General features: G+C 37.8%; 1 protein-coding gene across 2 annotated transcripts in view; it reads left to right on the forward strand.

The window, feature by feature from the left end:
• Positions 1-20,599, forward strand: part of TMPRSS11A (transmembrane protease, serine 11A) — a 64,555-nt gene that overhangs the window by 5,018 nt on the left and 38,938 nt on the right. The window contains exons 2-3 of one of the 2 annotated variants that reach the window (XM_011965389.1): positions 13,745-13,866; positions 15,657-15,775. In XM_011965389.1, the coding sequence (XP_011820779.1) occupies positions 13,745-13,866; positions 15,657-15,775 (241 nt within the window). Of the gene's footprint in view, positions 1-13,744; positions 13,867-15,656; positions 15,785-20,599 lie in introns of both variants that reach the window. The other variant, XM_011965388.1, reaches the window with a different exon arrangement.

Consider the following 20,599-nt stretch of genomic DNA (forward strand, 5'->3'; position numbering starts at 1 on the left):
TTGTAAGGCAGGCCTGGTGGTGACAAAATCTCTAAGCATTTGCTTATCTGTAAAGGATTTTATTTCTCCTTCACTTATGAAACTTAGTTTGGCTAGATATGAAATTCTGGGTTGAAAATTCTTTTCTTTAAGAATGTTGAATATCGGCCCCCACTCTCTTCTGGTTTGTAGAGTTTCTGCCAAGAGATCTGCTGTTAGTCTGATGGGCTTCCCTTTGTGGGTAACCCGACCTTTCTCTCTGGCTGCCCTTAACAGTTTTCCTTCATTTCAACTTTGGTGAATCTGACAATTATGTGTCTTGGAGTTGCTCTTCTCGAGGAGTATCTTTATGACATTTTAAAAAACCAAAATCCACTATTGATGGGCACCTAGGTTGATTACATGTCTTGCTATTGTGAATAGCACAGCAATAAACATATAAGTGCACATGTCTTTTTGGTATAATGATTTGTTTTTCTTTGGGTATATACCTAGTAATGGGATTGCTGTGTTAAATACCTCTGTCCTAAGTTCTTTGAGAAATCTCCAAACTGCTTTCCATTGTGGCTGAACTAGTTTACATTCCCACCAACAATGTATAAAAATTCCCTTTTCTCTGCAGCCCTACCAGCAACTGCTGTTTTTTGACTCTGTAATAGTAGCCATTCTAACAGGTGTGAGATAGTATTTCTCTGATGATTAGTAAGGTTGAGCATTTTTTCATGTTTGTTGGCCACTTGCATGTCTTCTTTTGAGAAGTGTCTGTTCATATCTTTTGCCCATTTTTAATGGCGTTATTTGTTTTTTGCTTATTGATTTAAGTTTTTCATAGATTCTAGGTATTAGACCTTTGTCAGATGCATGGTTTGTGAATATTTTCTCTGATTCTGTAGATTGTCTGTTTACTCTGTTGATAGTTTCTTTTGCTATGCAGATACTCTTTAGTTTAATTAGGTCTCACTTATCAATTTTTGTTTTGTTGCAATTGCTTTTGAAGACTTCACCAAAAATTCTTCACCAGGGTTGATGTTAAGAAGGTTATTTCCTAGGTTTTCTAGAATTTGAGTAAAATATTCACAATACTAGTCAATCCATAAGGTTCTGTCTATAGTCAATGAATTGAAATAAGGTGCTTATCATTCAAATGTAAAAGCTGATTTGTAGCAACCTTTTCTTGATTTGTTTAGCTTGTTTTCCAAATGTCTACCTGTATTAGTCCATTTTCATGCTGCTGATAAAGACATACCTGAGACTGGGCAATTTACAAAAGAGAGAGACTTAATGGACCCACAGTTCCATGTGGCTGGGGAGGCCTCGCAATCATGGCAGAAGGTGAAAGGCATGATTGTCTTTCTTACACAGTGGCAGGCAAGAGAAGAGAGCTTTTGCAGGCAAACTCCTCCTTATACAACCATCAGATTTTGTGAGACTTATTCATTATCACAAGAATAGCATGGGAAAGAACTGCCCTCATGATTCAATTACCTCCCAACAGGTCCCTCCCATGATACGTGGGAATTATGAGAGCTACAATTCAAGAAGAGATTTGGATGGGGACACAGCCAAACCATATCATTTTGCCCCTGGTCCCACCCAAATCTCATGTCCTCACATTTTAAAACCAATCATGCCTTTCATCAGTCCTCCAAAGTCTTAACTGATTTCAGCATTAACTCAAAAGTCCACAGTCTCATCTGGAACAAGGCAAGTCCCTTCCACCTGTAAGCCTGTAAAATAAAAAGCAAGTTAGTAACTTCCTAGACACAACAGAGGGACAGGCACTGGATAAATAGAACCATTCCAAATCAGAGAAATTGGCCAAAACAAAGGGGCTAAACACCCCATACAAGTCTGAAATCCAGCAGAGCAGTCAAATCTTAAAGCTCCAAAATGATCTCCTTTGGTTCCATGTCTCACATGCAGATCACACTGATGCAAAAGGTGGGTTCCCATGGTCTTGAGCAGCTCCAACCATGTGGCTTTGCAGGGTACAGTCTCCCTCCTGGCTGCTTTCATGGGCTGGCATTGAGTGTCTGTGGCTTTTCCCAGTACATGGTGAAACCTGTCAATGAATCTACCATTCTGGGGTCTGGAGGACAGTGGTCCTCTTCTTACAGCTCCATTAGGCAGCACTCCAGTAGGGACTCTGTGAGGAGGCTTTGACTCAACAGTTCCCTTCTGCACTTCCCTAGCAGAGGTTCTCCATAAGTGCCCCACTCCTGCACCAAACTTCTTCCTGGACTTCCAGGCATTTTCATACATCATCTGAAATCTAGGTGGAGGTTGCCAAACCTCAATTCTTGACTTCTGTGTACCTGCAGGCTCAACCCCACATGGAAGCTGCCAAGGCTTGGGGCTTGCACCTTCTGAAGCCATGACCCAAGCTGTAGCTTGGCCTCTCTTAGTCACATCTAGAGCAACTGGGACACACAGCAACAAGTCCCTAGACTGCACACAGCAAAGTGACCCTGGACCTGGTCCACGAAACTATTTTTTCCTCCTAGGTCTCCCGGCCTGTGATGGGAGGGGCTGTCTTGAAGACCTCTGACATACCCTGGAGACATTTTCCCCATGTCTTGGTGATTAACATTCGTCTCCTCATTACTTATGCAAATGTCTGCAGCCAGCTTGAATTTCTCCTCAGAAAATGGGATTTTCTGTTTCATCACATTGTCAGGATGCAAATTTTCTGAACTTTTATGTTCTGTCTTCCTCATAAAACTGAACGCCTTAATAGCACCCAAGTCACCTTTTGAATGCTTTGCTGCTTAGAAATCTCTTTCTCCAGATACCCTAAATCATCTCTCTCAAGTTCAAAGTTCCACAAATCTCTAGGGTAGGGCAAAATGCCACCAGACTCTTTGCTAAAACATAACAAGGGTCACCTTTGCTCTGGTTCCCAACAAGTTCCTTATCTCCATCTGAGACCATCTCAGCCTGGATTTCATTGTCTAGATCACTATCAGGTTTTTGTTCAAAGCCATTTAACAACTCTCTAGGGAGTTCCAAACGTTCCCAAATTTTCCTGTCTTCTTCTGAGCCCTCTGAACTGTTCCAACCTCTGCCTGTTACCCAGTTCCAAAGTTGCTTTCACATGTTCAGGTATCTTTTCAGTGGCACCCCATTCTATTGGTACCAATTTACTGTATTAGTCCATTTTCACAGCGCTGATAAAGACATACCCAAGACTGGGCAATTTACAAAAGAAAGAGGTCTAATGGACTCATAGTTCCTTGTGGCTGGGAAGGACTCAAATCATGGCAGAAGATGAAAGGCATGTCTTACATAGTGGCAGACAAGAGAAGAGAGCTTGTGCAGGGAAATTTCCCCTTATAAAACCATCAGATCTCATGAGACTTATTCACTATCATGAGAACTGCATGGGAAAGACCCACGTCCGTGATTCATTTACCTCCCATTGGGTCTCTCCCAAGACACAGCAGGTGGGAATTGCGGAAGGTACAATTCGAGATAAGATATGGGTAAGGACACAGCCAAACTGTATCACTGCCATATAAGGAATAATATTTGATAGATAAAGAGAGAGGATGACAGAAATGTGTATAAAGTACTTGGAAGCCTAGTTTGTAAGAATTTATGATCAGATAAGCATATGATTCCACAGTGGGTGATGATTCATTTGTAAAACATCGACAGCTACCATTTATTATACACTTACTAAATTTGAATCACTTTGTGCACATTATCTCATTTATTCCTTACAATCTTCGTGTGAGTTAGTCCCTATGCCTGCCCTATTTTATAGGGGGAAAAAGTTGCCTCAGATCACAGAGTTACTGGACATTAAACTGAAGCTATCCATATCTTCCTATTCCCAACAGATTCATAGATATGTTTCTGAAATATCTCTGGCAATGACAAGAAATTTACCCGCTGGAGATATGAAAGTAATATAAGCAAGATCTGAGTATACACTATTAAAGGCTTTTTTACAACATTATCAAAGTGATCTGGTTACAAACAGAACAGATAGCTTTTAAGTGAGACAAATAAGTCTTTCCCTTCCCTTACCTCTGCCACTTGTGTTGTTTTTCCTCTCTGAACCCGTTTCCTCATTAGTAAAATGGTAATAATAAAGCCTACCACATCAAGCTGTAGCGACAATTACATGATATCACCTATATGACAACTCCTGACCCAGAGTAGGACTTATGCTAGAGTCCTTCATTTACTCACTTCATGGCTTTACATCTCTAGGTAGTATTTATTATCATCAGGTTACAGGGGAGAAAACTGAAATTCAGAGAGGTTTTATAAACTCAAGATACATGTTAGAATCATAAGCAAGGACTGACACCAAAGTCTACTGACCTTAAAAGGTAGTTCCATATCTGTAATACCAAGATGCCCACAGAAGGTCTCTTTTTTTTAAATCTTAAACTCTCGTTTTTTTGTTAACTTAATGGAAATTTGTTATTTGTGTTATTTTAAATATTTACAGAAAATAAGTTTACAATGCTTCATTATTTTCGATGTCATAGCACAGCTTGAGACTAAGGTACTAAAGATTGTACTATGAATTGCATGAGGGTAGAGAAACCATGTCTTACTCATCCCTGCCTCCCTAAGCCAAACACGACATCTAAAATATAGTAGAGGCCCACTAAAACGTTGTGGGAAACAAAAACGGGTGGATGAGTGGATGGATGGATAGATAGATGGACAGCTGAATGGATCCTGAGACAGACAAAAGAAAGGACAAAGAAGAAATAATAAAGATTGTAATGGCTGATAAATTCATAGAAGTAGTTTATTAAGGCATATTTACATTGTACAGGACCCTGACACAGGCATTTGAATACAAACAATTCCTTTTGCACACAGGCATATCATTTCAACATGATCCTTAACTGCCAACCTGATATATACTTTACAAACTTTTGTAGGTGATACTGTACCTAGTGCCAAAACATGTTAAAGCTAAGTGTGCATACACACACATGCATACATAAACACACACGCACACACACACTGCATAATGTTAAGCATTACATACCTTTTCCAGAAAAGTAGAACATTCTGTAATAAGTTTTATTTTGTGGCTCAACCCTGTAATCAATTTTTAATAGTGTACTAATTAAATAGCGTCTTCCTTTTATTATGTCATTCTAGGCCACACTGGAGTACACTTGTTGTTGGTTAATGTTGCATTAAAAATATTCTGGTACTTCCTGATACCCTACCTAACTAAACTCCCTCATATGGGACAACTCCAAGATGATCTTAAAATCCAATTTTGATGCTACTGTCATCAAAATTACATACAAAATATATCCTCACACGAAAATGCTCATTTTCTCAGCATGGCTGATTTCTATCAAGTACGTAATAATAATAACAATAAAAAGAATGATAACATCTCACATTTATATATTATTTACTCTATGTAGGTTACATTTAACATGTATTCATGCATTTAATCTTCATACAAATCCTATGAGATAGGTATCAATTTTATTTGCATTTTACAAATGGAAGAACTAAGACACGAAAGGGTCAAAAGCTTTGCCTCACATTGCAAAGCTAGCAAGTGGCCAACTGGGACTTGAACTCAAGCAGTCTGCCTCCAGATATTGGCTCTTATTGTTAATGCTATACCACTCCCAATTAGAAGTCAGTTCACTCACATCACATTAATTTAAACTAATATGTGACTGTGCTCTATCATTAATTCAAAGTCTAAGTTAAATGCTATTGAAGAAAGCTTCTGCAGCTATAAGCTAGGTTGATAAAACTCCGTATTTTGCTAATATCTCAAGGTGAGAGGGAGTTAAATGCCAGTCATAGTTCAGTACACAGCTAGAGAGGGACCATTAACTGAATGAGGGCAGGGAGATCTAGAAGGAATAAGAAACTGAAATTAATTTCACTGATTAGGGTTGGATGAACGCTAGAGGAAAGGCAGGGCAATAGGAACCTGTAGGAACTCCAGCCTGAGAGGCCAGATGTGATCAACAGTGAGTATCTGTGTGCTTGTCCTGAAGTGGCAGGGGATTGAAGTATCTCTCCGTGGGGATGAAGTATACATCCATGGGGAACCCAGGAAAGGTGCTCTCAATCGCCTTCAGCCTCGATCTCCTCAGTTATGCTTTAATTTTTCCATTTTTCTGTTTTGTTTTGGTTAGTTTGCTTAATTTCTGTCCCTGGGACCAGGATGAAGGCATTTTTCTAGGCAGGTGAGGAAATGACATATTTTCTTTTCTTGGCTCCTAACTTTCCTTCCCTGAGTCCCCCAAACTCAGCTCAGCCTGAATCTCTTCATCATTTTCCGCAGAGAATTACATTTGGTCTGGATTCACGGTGGCATTTTATTCAATGTTGCAATTCCCTCTTTGCTGCACCTCACCCTTACTCATATCTGGGAGTTAGAGGCAGAAGGAATAGAAAATGTTTTCTTTGATTCTTCCTCTTCTGTTGACCTATCTGACCATGAGATATCCCATGAGAATATATTTAGAATCACCTTTTAAAAAATGTTCTGTGGAGCAGAAGGATCCCAAGAAATACTTTTTTTTTTTTTTTTCGCTCTTGTTGCCCAGGCTGGAGTGCAATGGTGCGATCTCGGCTCACCACAACCTCTGCCTCCCGGGTCCAAGCAATTCTCCTGCCTCAGCCTCCCCAGTAGCTGGGATTACAGGCATGCGCCACCACACCTGGCTAATTTTGTATTTTTAGTAGAGAAGAGGTTTCTCCATGTTGGTCAGGCTGGTTTCGAACTCCTGACTTCACGTGATCCACCCACCTTGGCCTCTCAAGGTGCTGGGATTACAGGCATGAGCCACCACGCCTGGCCCCAAGAAATACTTTTTTACCACCATCCCAGTAGAGATGAGAGTAAAAAGTATATTTGGAAAACTATTATTTCAATCTAATTCAACCAGTAGTTTTCAAGTCTGTAAGAGCTAGGTGGTGTATTAGGCCCTGGGGTTATATTAGTTCTCAGATTTATTTAAAAAAAACACTAAGAAAAGCTGCTCATCTTTAATCTCATTTGAAACCATTAAAGGCGCTAAGATTTGCATAAGTGAGGATTCTATTTAACTTTATTTAAACCAGGGCTCCCCAAGTCCTGGGCTGCAGATCTGCAGATCTGTACCAGTCCATGGCCTGTTAAGAACTAGGCAGCACAGCAGTAAGCAGGAGGTAAGCAGTAGGCAAGTGAGCATTACCACCCAAGCTCTGCCTCCTGTTAGATCAGCAGAGGCATTAGCTTCTCACAGAAGCATGAACCCTATTGTAAACTGCGCATGCAAGGGACCCAGGTTACACGCTTCTTATGAGAATCTAATGTCTGATAATCTGAGGTGGAACAGTTTCATTCCCAAACTATCCCCCCTACCCCCATCCATGGAAAACTTGTCTTCCACAAAACCAGTCCCTGGTGCCAAAAAGGCTGGGGCTGCTGGTTTAAACTATTTTTTCCAAATCTATTTGAATACGTGAAATCTCTCTTCCCCCCACTACTTGAAAACACCATTTGAGAAATGCCCCAATGCTGTGTATGATTTATTCACCATCTTCAAGATCTTGCACACTTAGGAGGAAGAAGATATGTGTACACATAACATATCAAGAATTAAAACATATAGAGAATATTTAGAAGAATAGAAAAAAGTGTCAAATTAAGTAAAAGACTTTGAAGTTTACAAACAACTCCAAATATGGTCACTAATTTTTCCATACACATTTATCTCACATGCCTCTTTTCCATGACATTACTTTGGCCATCATTATGGGAACCTCTGTGGGGATGGGGAGCAAAGGAATTCTAACTTTTTGAAAGTATGTGAGAATTTAAAGCCAGTGGAAAGGGAAGAGATATGAAAGCAAAATCAAATTTGAAACATAATCACAATGAAGATTGGTGGAGCTTCTTATCAGTAAAACCACCTCTACACTCACTTTATAAAACGTTTCACTTACCTTTTATGCTACTTGAATTTCCACAAATTATTCATTTGGGTAAAAAGGAAGCCTATTCCAAAGAAGGAAAAAAAGTGTTTCCCAAGGGCAATTTGACATCACAGAGAAAATAGGATTCTTAGTCATAACAGCCACAGTAAGTTTTAACTCTGCGTACTGGCTGCATGAATTGAGCAAGTTATTCACCTATAAAATGACAACGAATTATTCTACTGACAACAGTGTTTGGAGAATAAAATATATCAACAATCCCTACAAAGTCAGCACTTCCTAAATAGCAGTTCTATATTCTATCATTTTGGGTATTAAATGGTCATTCTACAACAGTCATAGAATACTCAGACAGATATCCACTTATCAGAGTATATTAAGTCACCACAAAAGGTTGCTTTCCTTGTGGCAAATGACTAAGTTCAGTCCCTCAAAAAGAATCAGAATTTCCTTTCGTAAAAGTAGAGTTATCACTTTGCTTCTATAAGAACTTTCTTTCAGAAATAGGTCCTAGGCTAGGAAAATGGAAGCAAAGCTTTCTGGGTGAAATGGCTCCACAGAATTGAGTACCTTAGAACCTTTGTTCCGTTACATTAGGAGTTAAGTAGACTTGTAGTTTGGCCTGGAAATCTGACCAATAATCCCTTTTAAAATCAGATAGTGTATTTTGGACTTCTTTATGAAGACTTGTGGAAAAATATCCTGTCGTAAATTGGCATTTGTGTAATAGTCACATGCATCTACATTTATACACTGTTAATATATCTACAAGAAAGAAAAAAAAAAATCCCCAGAAGAAGAGACTTGGAGCTTAGAGATAAAATGATAAAGGCATATGGGTGATCCTGGAGTTGCCTAAGTGGCTGCCTTCAGGGAAAGGCTTTTCTAGGAAAAGTAAGACCCTTGTGAAGTAAAGGGTTTACAATGTCTTTGTCTTGACTCAAGTTGTCTTTGAATTCACATACACAGAAGTTGCCAGCTTAGAACTTTCTTACTGAGAAACTGCAATTCCCAACTCTGATCATTAACAATCCATACGGCTTTGTATATTCTTCAATGAATGTGTCTTTCAGTCTGCAAGATTGCAGAAAGCAAAGTCATGAAATTATTCAAATTATCACCATGTTTTAATTGACAGCATCTTTAGAAAAAAACTGGCATGATTGCATCCTTCTAAATCCCAAATAATCAAACTGAATGAAGGTCTAATGGATTTGGTCTAATTGGATTTCATGGAAATTATAGGTTGTGCTACTCTGAGTAAGGATAATGTGTTACTGTGAATAAGGATCATCTGTACTCTGGGGACTCACATCCATTTGGGCTGTCTGTCCCACAAGGGTCTGCCCCATCTCTTGTTTGGCCAGGTGACCTCCAAAGGTGATGCCTACCTTTGCCTTGGCCCACCAAGGCTCTTCCACCTCACCACGGGCTCTTTCTTAGTCACCATAACATCCCCAAAGACTGCAGAGTGTCAAGTAGTCATAATCAGGGATTACTTTTAGCTTTCTTCCCATTTTAATTTTTAAGAGTTTACTTTGTATTTCCAAAATTACTACCTCAGTAAAATATCCCTTAGTTATTTTTAATTCTATGCTTACCATAAAATTCCCTTTTCATCAAATAGTTCTCCCTCACCACCCCTACAAAAATGAAAGAATATTTAAATCTCACATGCTTTCTTTGAAGGCTATAGGTTTCTGTTCATTTTCCTGAAAGTCATAGTATTTTCAGTTATGGCAGGCAGAATTCTAAGAGAGCCCCCAAGATTCCCACCCTCTGGTGTACATACACTTTCTCCCAATTATTCAGTCAAACACTAATTTGGGTGCTGCTGTGAGGACATTTTGCAGATATAATAAAGGTCCCAATAAATCAATTGGCTTGAAGATAGGAGAGTATCCTTGATGGGCCTACCTTAATCAGATGACATTTTTAAAGAGCCTGGGCTTTCCCAATAGAGAGATTCAAAGTGTGAGAGAGATTTGTTGTGAGGGAGATTCTCCACTGCTGGCTTTGAAGACAGAGATGGCCAAGTGACAAGTAATGGATGGCATCTGGGAGCCGAGAGAGGCCTCTGACTCACAGCCAGCAAGAGAACAGAGACCTCAGTTCAGCTTCAAGGAACTGAGTTCTGCCTAATACCTAAATTGGCTTGGAAGAGGATCACAAATTTCAGATGAGAAAGCCCCAATCAACACCTTGATTTCATCCATGTGAGATCCTGAGCAGAAAGCCCATCCATGCCACATACAGAGCTGTGAGCTAATAAATAGGTGTTGCTTTGATCTGCTAAATTTGTGGTAATTTGTTACAAAGCAATAGAAAATTAATACACCCGTGTTTGTTTTATCAACACAAGCAAAGCATAAAAAAACGCAGGAGCAAAATGATGCATCTTTAATTTCAAAAAGGTTAGATTCCAAAAGCCTTTACCAAGTGTATTTCTTTTCAAATCTGAAGTAATCTTCCAAAAATGACTAATATGACCTCTCCAGAATGGGAAGGTGATGATATTTTCTTTTTGAGATGGAGTCTCGCTCTGTCACCCAGGCTGGAGTACAGTGGCACCATCTCGGCTCACTGCAACCTCCGCCTCCTGGGTTCAAGCAATTCTGGTGCCTCAGCCTCCCGAGTAGCTAGAATTACAGATATACACCACCACACCCAGCTAATTTTTGTATTTTTACTAGAGATGAAGTTTCACCATGTTGGTCAGGAGAGTCTTGAACTCCTGACCTTAAGTGACCTGCCCACCTCAGCCTCCCAAAGTGCCAGAATTACAAGCGTGAGCCACCACGCCCAGTGGTGATACATTTTTGTTTTTATGTATTCCTTGTTTATATTGATAAAAGTGGGCAGTAAGTTGAAAATTTATTCATATAGGATTTAGTAGCTGCAGCTTTATCCTATGGCTTCTGCAGCTTTTGTAATCTGGCAGTGCACATCTGCTATACTATCTAAATGTTTCCTCAAAAGGAGAAACACTCTTTAACAACTTATCACTCTAGTCTGTTGGCCACCATTTTCCCTCAGATGCTCACAGCTCCTTCTGTGGGATTTGAAGATATGACTTCCATGACACTTGATCAGTATGTCAATGGGTATTGAACCACTCTTCAGCTCTGATCCCACGGTTCAGTTCCTATCAGTATGACTTTGTGTGTCTTGGTGGTGGGAAATGTGATTCTTTCATCTACTTTCTCCATTTATCTTACTCAAAGGAACCGTACTCTAATTGGAAAATGGATTGAAAGCTTATAAATTTCCTTGAGTTTTAACTTTTCTCCTTTGGTCTTTTTTTCTTTTCAAATGACTTGAAGGCGTATTGATAAGCTTCTATGAGAAAATGAAGGGTTGAACAAATTGAACATGTATGACTGAATGAATAGATTAATACATAAATGATAAATTTATTCAATAATTTGAATGAAATCAATCGAGAGGCACTGAGAATAAATTTGTGTCCTAGAAGTTAGAAGACCTGAGTTTGAGATAACTAGTAGTTCTATTATACGGGAGAAATTACTTAATCATCACTGGACTTCGTTTTCCTCATTTGGAAAGTAATTCAATTACACTAAACAGTCTTTAACTTCTCCTTCACTTATGAATATATGTTTTAAGCCATTTAAGATGTTAAATAATGTCACGTCCCATGGGACTTCTGTTTGTTGTTCTATTCAAGCATGTTAGCTCGTGTCTATCAGAGGACCTGCTGCCTTTCCACAGCCAGTTCTCTAGATTATTTTTAATCAGTCAGTGCGCACATGGTCAATATTTACTCAATAGAATTCAGTTTTCTCACATTCCACTAGGATTCTTGATTAATTTTATTACTTATGCCAAACTATTATCTTCTTAACTATTTTAGGTCCAAACAGTTTTACCTTTTATCCTGGCATTCATATATTAAAAAAACTTTCATAAGGCTGGGCGCCGTGGCTCACGCTTGTAATCCCAGCACTTTGGGAGGTTGAGGTGGGCGGATCACGAGGTCAGGAGATGGAGACCATCCTGGCTAACACGGTGTACTAAAAATACAAAAAATTAGCGGAGCGTGGTGGCGGGCACCTGTAGTTCCAGCTACTCGGGAGGCTGAGGCGGGAGAATGGCGTGAACCCGGGAGGCGGAGCTTGCAGTGAGCCGAGATCGCCCCACTGCACTCCAGCCTGGGTGACACAGCGAGACTCTGTCTCAAAAAAACAAATAAGCAAACAAAAAAAACACATAAAAACAACCAAAAAAAACCCTGTTTTGTAGTCAAAAGAAAAACTTTTTATAAATCAACCGATACTGTGAAGAAACTATGAAAAATATCCTCTCTTTCCAAAAAAAATTTAGACTATCAATATATACACATAAAGAGATGAACTCCGATAAAATGGATAAGTAAAATTCACTATGATAGCAAGTTTTAGAGAACAAGCACAGGAGTTAGTTGACCTGGGCCCTTAAACAGATATCCTCCCTCTCATCTTCTGTTATTTCCTGTGTAATGTTAGTATCATTCCTGCCTGACTCTCACAGATTTATATGATTCCTACTCTGTACCAGGTGCCTTATTGGGTCTTAGTGGTAAAAAGATGAACAAGACTAATGTAGCCCATTGAGAAGCTATCTGTAAGTGAACATACACGCAAACTAATATTTGATTCAATGTGATAAGTGCTGTTGCTGGTCATAGGTGCCAGAAGAACAGCAGAGTTATTTTTTCCTCCAAAATTGTGGAAAAATTTTTATTCCTGGTGTGATGTAATATAAAATACACAGCACCACCTTTGAAGTATTCTTGCCAAACGAATTTAACCAAAATCTAATCGAGACTTTAGATCTAAAGAAAATCTAAAGGTAATCCAATTTATAGGAAATGAGGGATTATAGAAGAACAAGTTAAATAATACCACAGGAAAGCATTCAGACAAGTCCAGAAAGTAAGATGTTCTAAAGGACGATTAGCTTGATCTCTTCAACGGTCAATGTCATTAAAAACTCAAAAAGAAGCAGGACTCTTTTAGATTAAAAGAGATTAAAAAGGCATAACAACCAAGTGCACTACACGGTCCTTGATTATGTCCTGGCTTTTACAAACCATTTGTAATTATAATGAAACCATGGAGGGAAATTGAAGATGGACTGGGCATTAGATGATATGGCAGATATATTATTAATTTTTTAGGAGTGTTAATAGTATCATGGTTATGTTGGACATATCCTAATTGTTTATAATAATGATTTGGTAAAAAGACATGATGTCTTATTTCACATTAAAATATAGCAGCAGAAAAAAATAAATGAGCCAAATATGGCAAAAGTGTTAACAATTGATGTAATAACATTATATATATATATAAAAATATGGATGTTCAATTATACTATTCTTAGTAATTTTTTGTCTGAACATTTTCATAATAGTTAAAAATAAAAGATAAAAGATAAAAATAATATAGATTTAAAATCACTTCGTAGACTCTAAAGTGATAGATAGATGAAAGAGATAATAAAGTGCTGGAGAAAGGCGGAATGGTCCCTTTTCAAGCATATGTGCCACCTTGGACCATGCTGCTAAGAGAAACCATTCCTGACTGCCACAAAGAGGCCATCTAATGCCTGTAGAATAGAAACCAGGAGCAACATTAGGATTCCCAGTTCCTGATTTTTTTTTTTTTAAAACACATCTTCTCAGGCCAAGATGACGTTGAACAAAATTAAAGACCAACAACTTTTTGCAGGGAAAGGCAGGCTACAGCAGCTTGAACTTGTCTAAGGAGAGCTGAAAACCTGCAGCATTACTATCTGAGAGTAACCAGTGGGCCCTTCCTTTTTGCAGGACGGTAGGATTTGGCACCCAAAGAAGGTATCTGGAGCCATGGATGATTGCCGTTCTCATTGTGTTGTCCCTGACAGTGGTGGCAGTGACCATAGGTCTCCTGGTTCACTTCCTAGTATTTCGTAAGTAAAATTAAGGATTTCACTCTATTTGATTTTATTTTTCGGCAAAGCTTCATTTACATATATGTAAATGTAATTTCATCTAAAAAATTGCACATTTACCTGCAAATTTCCACAGAGTATGTTTAATTGTTTCAGTCATTTCATCAATAAGCAAGTACTAAATGCTTATTATATGTGACTACTTTTCTGGATACTCAGGATACAGCTTAATCAAAGTAGACAGATTTCCAATTTCCTTAGAACTCTCAATCTAGATTTGTGTGAGAATCTACACAAAAAGATCAAAAATTGTAATCGTCTGAAACTTACTAGTAATTATAATAAACAACCCATCACTTATTATATATTAAAATGAAAAGGTATGATAAATTCGTTGTTAAAATTGGCTCTTTTACTCATGAACTATCATTTTCTGTCCAACATTTCTAAAGCAAAAGAAAAGCACTTGTCTAATAAAATAAGGAATTTTAAAGTGATTGAAAACCTATAGTATAACACAATATTATCATTTATTTTTAGAGAAAAAAATTTACTCTTGCCAAAACAATATTCAGGGAGTATATTTTTATCAATAAATATACTTGTAATTACACAAATAATGCGCTTCAAGATTCTTTTTTTATATTGAGTCTCTTTCTGAGAATACAAGCCATTTATATTTTTTGACAAATCTCTACAATGTCACTCTCACATGAATGTATGTGATAAATAACTCAGGCTGCTCACTTTAATGGTCTTATCTGTCGTCACCTTCCACAGACTAAATGGGGGAGCAAAGACTCTATTTGGAGCCTTAAAGGGCTTAAGATCATAGTCCTAGGCCTTATATGACAACTCCAGCTGTAGTTTATACCATTGGCAAAAGATTCTCAGGTCTGTTTATGTGGTTGCATAAAAGCCCAATGAGAGTAAGGTTTGATTACAGTATGACTTACATGGATAAGTAATCAGGACGTCCAAAAAAATATTACAAGGTCAGAGATTTCCCACTTAAGACATACGCCTTCCTGATATCCCTGTTTCTTTCCTTAATTTGTAGTCTGGAAACCCACTGCCTCTTCCCTGAGCCAGGCTTCTCAAGGATTTAGGTTGTCTTGTGTTTTTTCCATTCTCTATCTTTAACACTGTAGCTGTCTTACCCACTCTGGGCCTTACTCCTCAGATTACCAAATTCCTTAGGAGTCCCAACTACTTTCCTTTCTTATATTTCCTAATAGATTTATCCCTGTTGCACACTAGTCTCGTCTTCAATCTCAAGACAGCTCCTCTCTACACTTTCTTTTCAAATTTTTCTTAGTGTGCCTGACAGTCTTGTTACACATCAAAATTCACAAGGACATTCACTTATCTCTACTACCACTAGAGCGTATGGTGGTACACATTTCAACTCAGCAAGGAGCAATGTAGCAATGAAATGTTCAAGCTCTACAGCTAGACTGGATTTAAAGCTTGGACAGGCCACCTACTAGTTATAGAACAAGTTACTTAACGCCTCTGTGCCTTACTTTTCTTATCTGTAAAATGAAGATGATACCAATCTTAGAGAGCTGGTGTGAGGATTAAATGAGCTAATTCATGAAAACTGCACAGGACTGTGTCTGGCATATTGTAGAAACTCAATAAATGGCAGCTATTATAATTAATATAAAACATTAATTTTTTTAAACAAAATTCAAATATGAAGGAGCTCAGGGACATATTCAAGACTTTATATTGGCCCCACTATAATTAGGTTCTGAAATCTTTGTCCAAACCATTTAGTTTCCTATTTTTCATTTCCATTACAGACCAAAAAATGGAGTACTATCATGGCTCCTTTAAAATTTTAGATCCACAAATCAATAACAATTTTGGACAAAGCAACACATATCAACTTAAGGACTTACGAGAGACGACCGAAAATTTGGTGAGTCAGGTAAACTTCTTTTTATCACAGAATAATGTAAGTGGAAGGGATTTTGTGGATCATTTCTCCATTTCTAAAAACATGATTTTCAGACCACCCACATTAGAATCATCTTGCAGATTGCTAGGCCGCATCCCAGACCTGCTTAATCAGAGTCTGATGAGATGGGTAGGTGGGGAGAAGGGAGTAAGGGAATCTGCATGTCTAACAAATGGGTGATTCTAATAAGCCCCTCTTTCTAACTCAACTACCTTATTTAAAGGTAAGAGAATTGAGGCCAAGATATCCTAGCCCATTTCTTCCCCAATTCCACTAAGTTTCCCCAGAAGAAAAGCCTAATCATACCAAAACTAGTTTTTATAAGTCCACACACTTTTTTGTAAGACTACATTTTAAGATTTTGAGTATTTTCAGAATTTATGTTCATCTTGTAAGTATATTGATAAAGACAAAAACTCAGACTTATTTTGTAGTAATCAAGTCAAATGCTAATAATTTTGTTAAAGCTAAAGTGCAAGACTGCTCCCAAAAAGAAAAAAGCACACTCAGTTATATAATCATTCCACTCAGAATGCCCATGAACTCTCACTCGATAACTAGGTTCAAATTAATTTTTCTGACAAGGAAGCACAGAAGCAGAGAGTTATTTTAAAAAGAAAGAAAGGACAAATGTGTTGGTTTGTTTTAGTCAAAGAACCATTTTTAAGACACTTTCTTTCTCAAATCATTTGTCATTTCTTCCTGTGATAATTTGCTCTTTGTCCATAGTATACCTAATGGCATCATATTTACAATAATATCGTAGAGTTTATAATCTCTATTTTCAGTTAACATTAAATCATGCACAATTTTTTAATTTTGTGGTTTCATCTTTCCCAACCAATAGTTACTGTCCACAGGTTGATATAGATTCTTCATTCTTTCACATGCAGAGCATCTTATAAAAGAGCATTTGCAATCAATTCTTGAGTTATGCTAGGATGAACTTGGAGCCTGCACCTATACACCCAAATACCTCCTCTACTCCTCCAGTCCTAAGTGACTCCACATAACCTCCTCAATGTAAAAAAAGAAAACTCTTAACTTGCCTTAGTTAAAAAGATAAACACATGCTTTGAATGATGGAAAATGTTACAATTTACTGGGAAATTTTGAAATTTGTTTAATTGATGTTTTATGGCCAACACTACGGTTACTGTTGTTGTTGTAAGTTAACTAAGCAATTCTGTCTTCACTGAAGTAAACGGACAAGAATGCAAAAGCTCTAAAAGAAGTGAGAGAAATGCAGAAGTGCATGATGAACAGAAACTCTATTTAAAAATGGACTTTTAAGTTTCAGCTAAGCATGTGTTCCTTCAAAGGCTAAGACTAAGTTAAATAAGGACATATTATCATCATGGGTACCTACATTATTTATTTATCCTCCTTTATCATCATGGGTATCCTCCTTTATCATCATGGGTACCTGCATTATTTATTTATCCTCCTTTATCACCATAGCATAAGCGCTTACCCTCCCCCTTGCAGGCAACCATTCTGTTTCATGAGGTATTCTTTTGTTTGTATTCATTCTTACAAAAATATGTTTTGTTGTTTTGCATACACATGCTTTTAACTTATATTTTGTGTTATAAATCACTTTTGTTTCACCTCTTTTTACTGAGAACTTTTAAAAAGATCTATGTTACTATATATACCTTTAGTTTATTGCTGTTAACTGCTAATTCATAGTGTGTATCTACTATACTTTACGTGCCTGTCATGCCAAGAAATGCCACACTAAACAGACTCCTACTTACCCCCTTATAGACCATGCAAGTACTTCTGGAAGCAGAATTACTAGGTCATTGAATGCACATATACTTAATTTGACCATTTGGCACAGGTTTGCTCTTCAAAATGGCTGAATCAGTGTGCACTCCCATCTACAATGCATGAGGATTTCATGTCCCCACATCTAACCAACACTTAGTATCTTAGTATGTTTAGGCTACTACAACAAAAAAATCCCATAGGCTGGGTATCTTAAACAATGAACACTTATTTCTCATAGTTCTGGAGGCTGAAGGTTCCAAGATGAAGATGATCAAGGATCTAGCAGATGTCTGGTGAGGGCTTGCTTCCTGGTTCATAGAACACCACCTTGCTGTGTCCCTCATGGCAGAAGCCATAAGAGAACTTTCTTTTGTAAGGACACGAATGACTTTCATGAGAACTCCACCCTCATGACCTAACTATCCTCCAAAGGCCCCATCTCCTCTATCATCACTTTGAGAGTTAGGATCTCAAAATATAAACTTCAGGGGAACATAAACATTCAGTCTACAGCACTTCATATTATTTGACTTTCTGAATTTGCCACACTAATAAGTATAAAGTAGTATTTTATCTGTGATTTACTTTGCATGTTCTAATTACTAATGAGTTTGTGCATTGTTATGTATAATTACTAACTTTTTGGACTTTCATTTCTATAAATTGCCTGTACATATTCTTTGCCTATTTTTCTGTTAGACTTCCTTTTTTACCTTATTTGTATTGCTTTGCAGAAGTTCTTTACATTTTCTAGATATTGATAGTGTGTTGGTTGTAGACACTGCACTTATCCATTCTGTCTTCTACTAATATTGACCATGTTGTTCTTTACAAAACAGAAATCTGTAACTGAGGTAATCATTTTTTCACTGTTTTGCCTTATGATTGTATTTTGAAGCTTTTCTTTAAGAAGTCCTCCTTCCCTTCTAAGACATAAAAATATTTTACTATGTTATTTATTAACCTTATAGTTTTATCTTTTACATTAGGTCTCTAGTACATGTGGAATCCACCTTTGGATGAGAGGTTAGGTAGATTCAGTTTTTTAATTCATATAGTGAGCCAGTTTTTAAATATAAATAGCTAAAATATCTTGGCTTTTCCTAACATGTGATGTGATTATTGAGCTCATTGTATGCATTTCTTGGCACCTGGGTCTTGCAGAAGAGGAAACATGATCTGTCTCCTCAAACTGCTTCCAATCTTTTTGGAGAGATGTGAGTAACACACATGGAACTGAATATCATGACATGAGGTAATTAAGGGCTAAATTATATGTTGAGCACAGTAAGTACAGAAAAACTTCAAAACCGGACAAAGATTCCCATGGTCAGAAAAGGCTTTATATTATTTTAACTCTGTTTAAATAAGACAGGTGTTTTTCTCCTCCCATCTCCCACCACATTAACTTTAGAAGAATTACGGGAAGAGTTTATGCCTCATCCTGAGCCACACCTGTCTATTGTTGCTAAATCCCAATGAATACAACCAGATTCTTCTCTCTGTCCTACATGGGTGCTAATTAGACAACCAAGGAAGACAGGTGGCAGGTCCTGTTCTTCCTCTCTTTGGGCTTTACTGATTTGAATGCAAATTGAGATGCAAAAGTAAAACGAGTTCATATTTAGATACTGCTATAATCCATCCCTGTTCCCTGAGATAGTGGAGCAGATATATCTCATCTCTCATATCATCCTTCAGAGAAGAGTCCACTAATCAGACATTACTGATGTCTGATTACTGTAGGCTGGTCATCCTGCAGGCAGAGAAGCATGGCATCCAGCAGAAGCTGAGAGCATGCACTTTGAGGGAGGGAAGGATAAGCCAGGAATTTATGCTGAATGAGCTGGCTAAGTATACATGTTCAATAAGTTCTAGTGGAAGTCACAAATACTTATGAAAGGAGAAACATGACCATGTGCAATTGAGCTTTATGCCTCTTACTGTTTTGCATGTTCAAAAAATGGTGGCATTAGCATGATCCAAGGGTGGAGTTTTCAGCCATTTGATGTTAAAAGGTGAAGCTGAGGACACGAAACCCTTACTATGCGTCCTCTGTGAGTCAGCCAAAACCAGTCTGGACTGCTAGCTAGATTAACAAAGAAAAAAAGAGAGAGAAGATACAAACAAGCACAATCAGAAATGACAGAGGTAACATTACAACCAATCCCACAGAAATACAAAAGATCATGTGAGACTATTATGAACACTTCTATGTAGATAAACTAGAAAATCTAGAGGAAATGGGTACATTCCTGGAAAAACACAATCTTCCAAGATTTAATAGGAAAGAAATTGAAACCCTGAACAGACCAATATTGAGCTCATAATTAAATCAATAATTTAAAAAACCTACCAACCAAAAGGAAAAAAAGGCCCAAACTAGACGGATTTACAGCCAAATTCTACCAGACATACAAGAAATAGCTAGGACCAATTCTAATGAAGTTATTCCAAAAAATTGAGAAGAGTCTTCTTCCTAAATCATTCTATGAAGTCAGCATTACCCTGATGCCAAAACCTGACAAAGACACAATGAAAAAAGAAAAATTACAGGCCAATATCCCTGATGAACATAGATATAAAAATCCTCAACCAAATACCAGCAAACCAAATCCAGCAGCACATCAAAGAGTGAATTTTCCAAAATCAAGTAGTCTTTATTTTTGTGATGCAAGACTGGTTCAACATATGTAAATCAATAAATGTGATTTACCACATAAACCGAATTAAAAACAAAAACCATACAATTAGCCAGGCACAGTGGCTCACATCTGTAATCCCAACACTTTGGGAGACTATGGTGGGCAAATTACCTGAGGTCAGAAGTTCGAGATCAACATGGTGAAACCCCATCTGTACTAAAAATACAAAAATTAGCCGGGCATGGTGGCATGGTGGCAGGTGCCTGTAATTCCAGCTACTCGGAAGGCTAAGGCAGGAGAATCACTTGAACCCAAGAGGCAGAGGCTGCAGTGAGCCGAGATCACGCCATTGCACTGCAGCCTG

The sequence above is a fragment of the Mandrillus leucophaeus genome, unplaced genomic scaffold, assembly GCF_000951045.1.
Source record: "Mandrillus leucophaeus isolate KB7577 unplaced genomic scaffold, Mleu.le_1.0 Scaffold722, whole genome shotgun sequence".
Lineage (NCBI taxonomy): Eukaryota > Metazoa > Chordata > Mammalia > Primates > Cercopithecidae > Mandrillus > Mandrillus leucophaeus.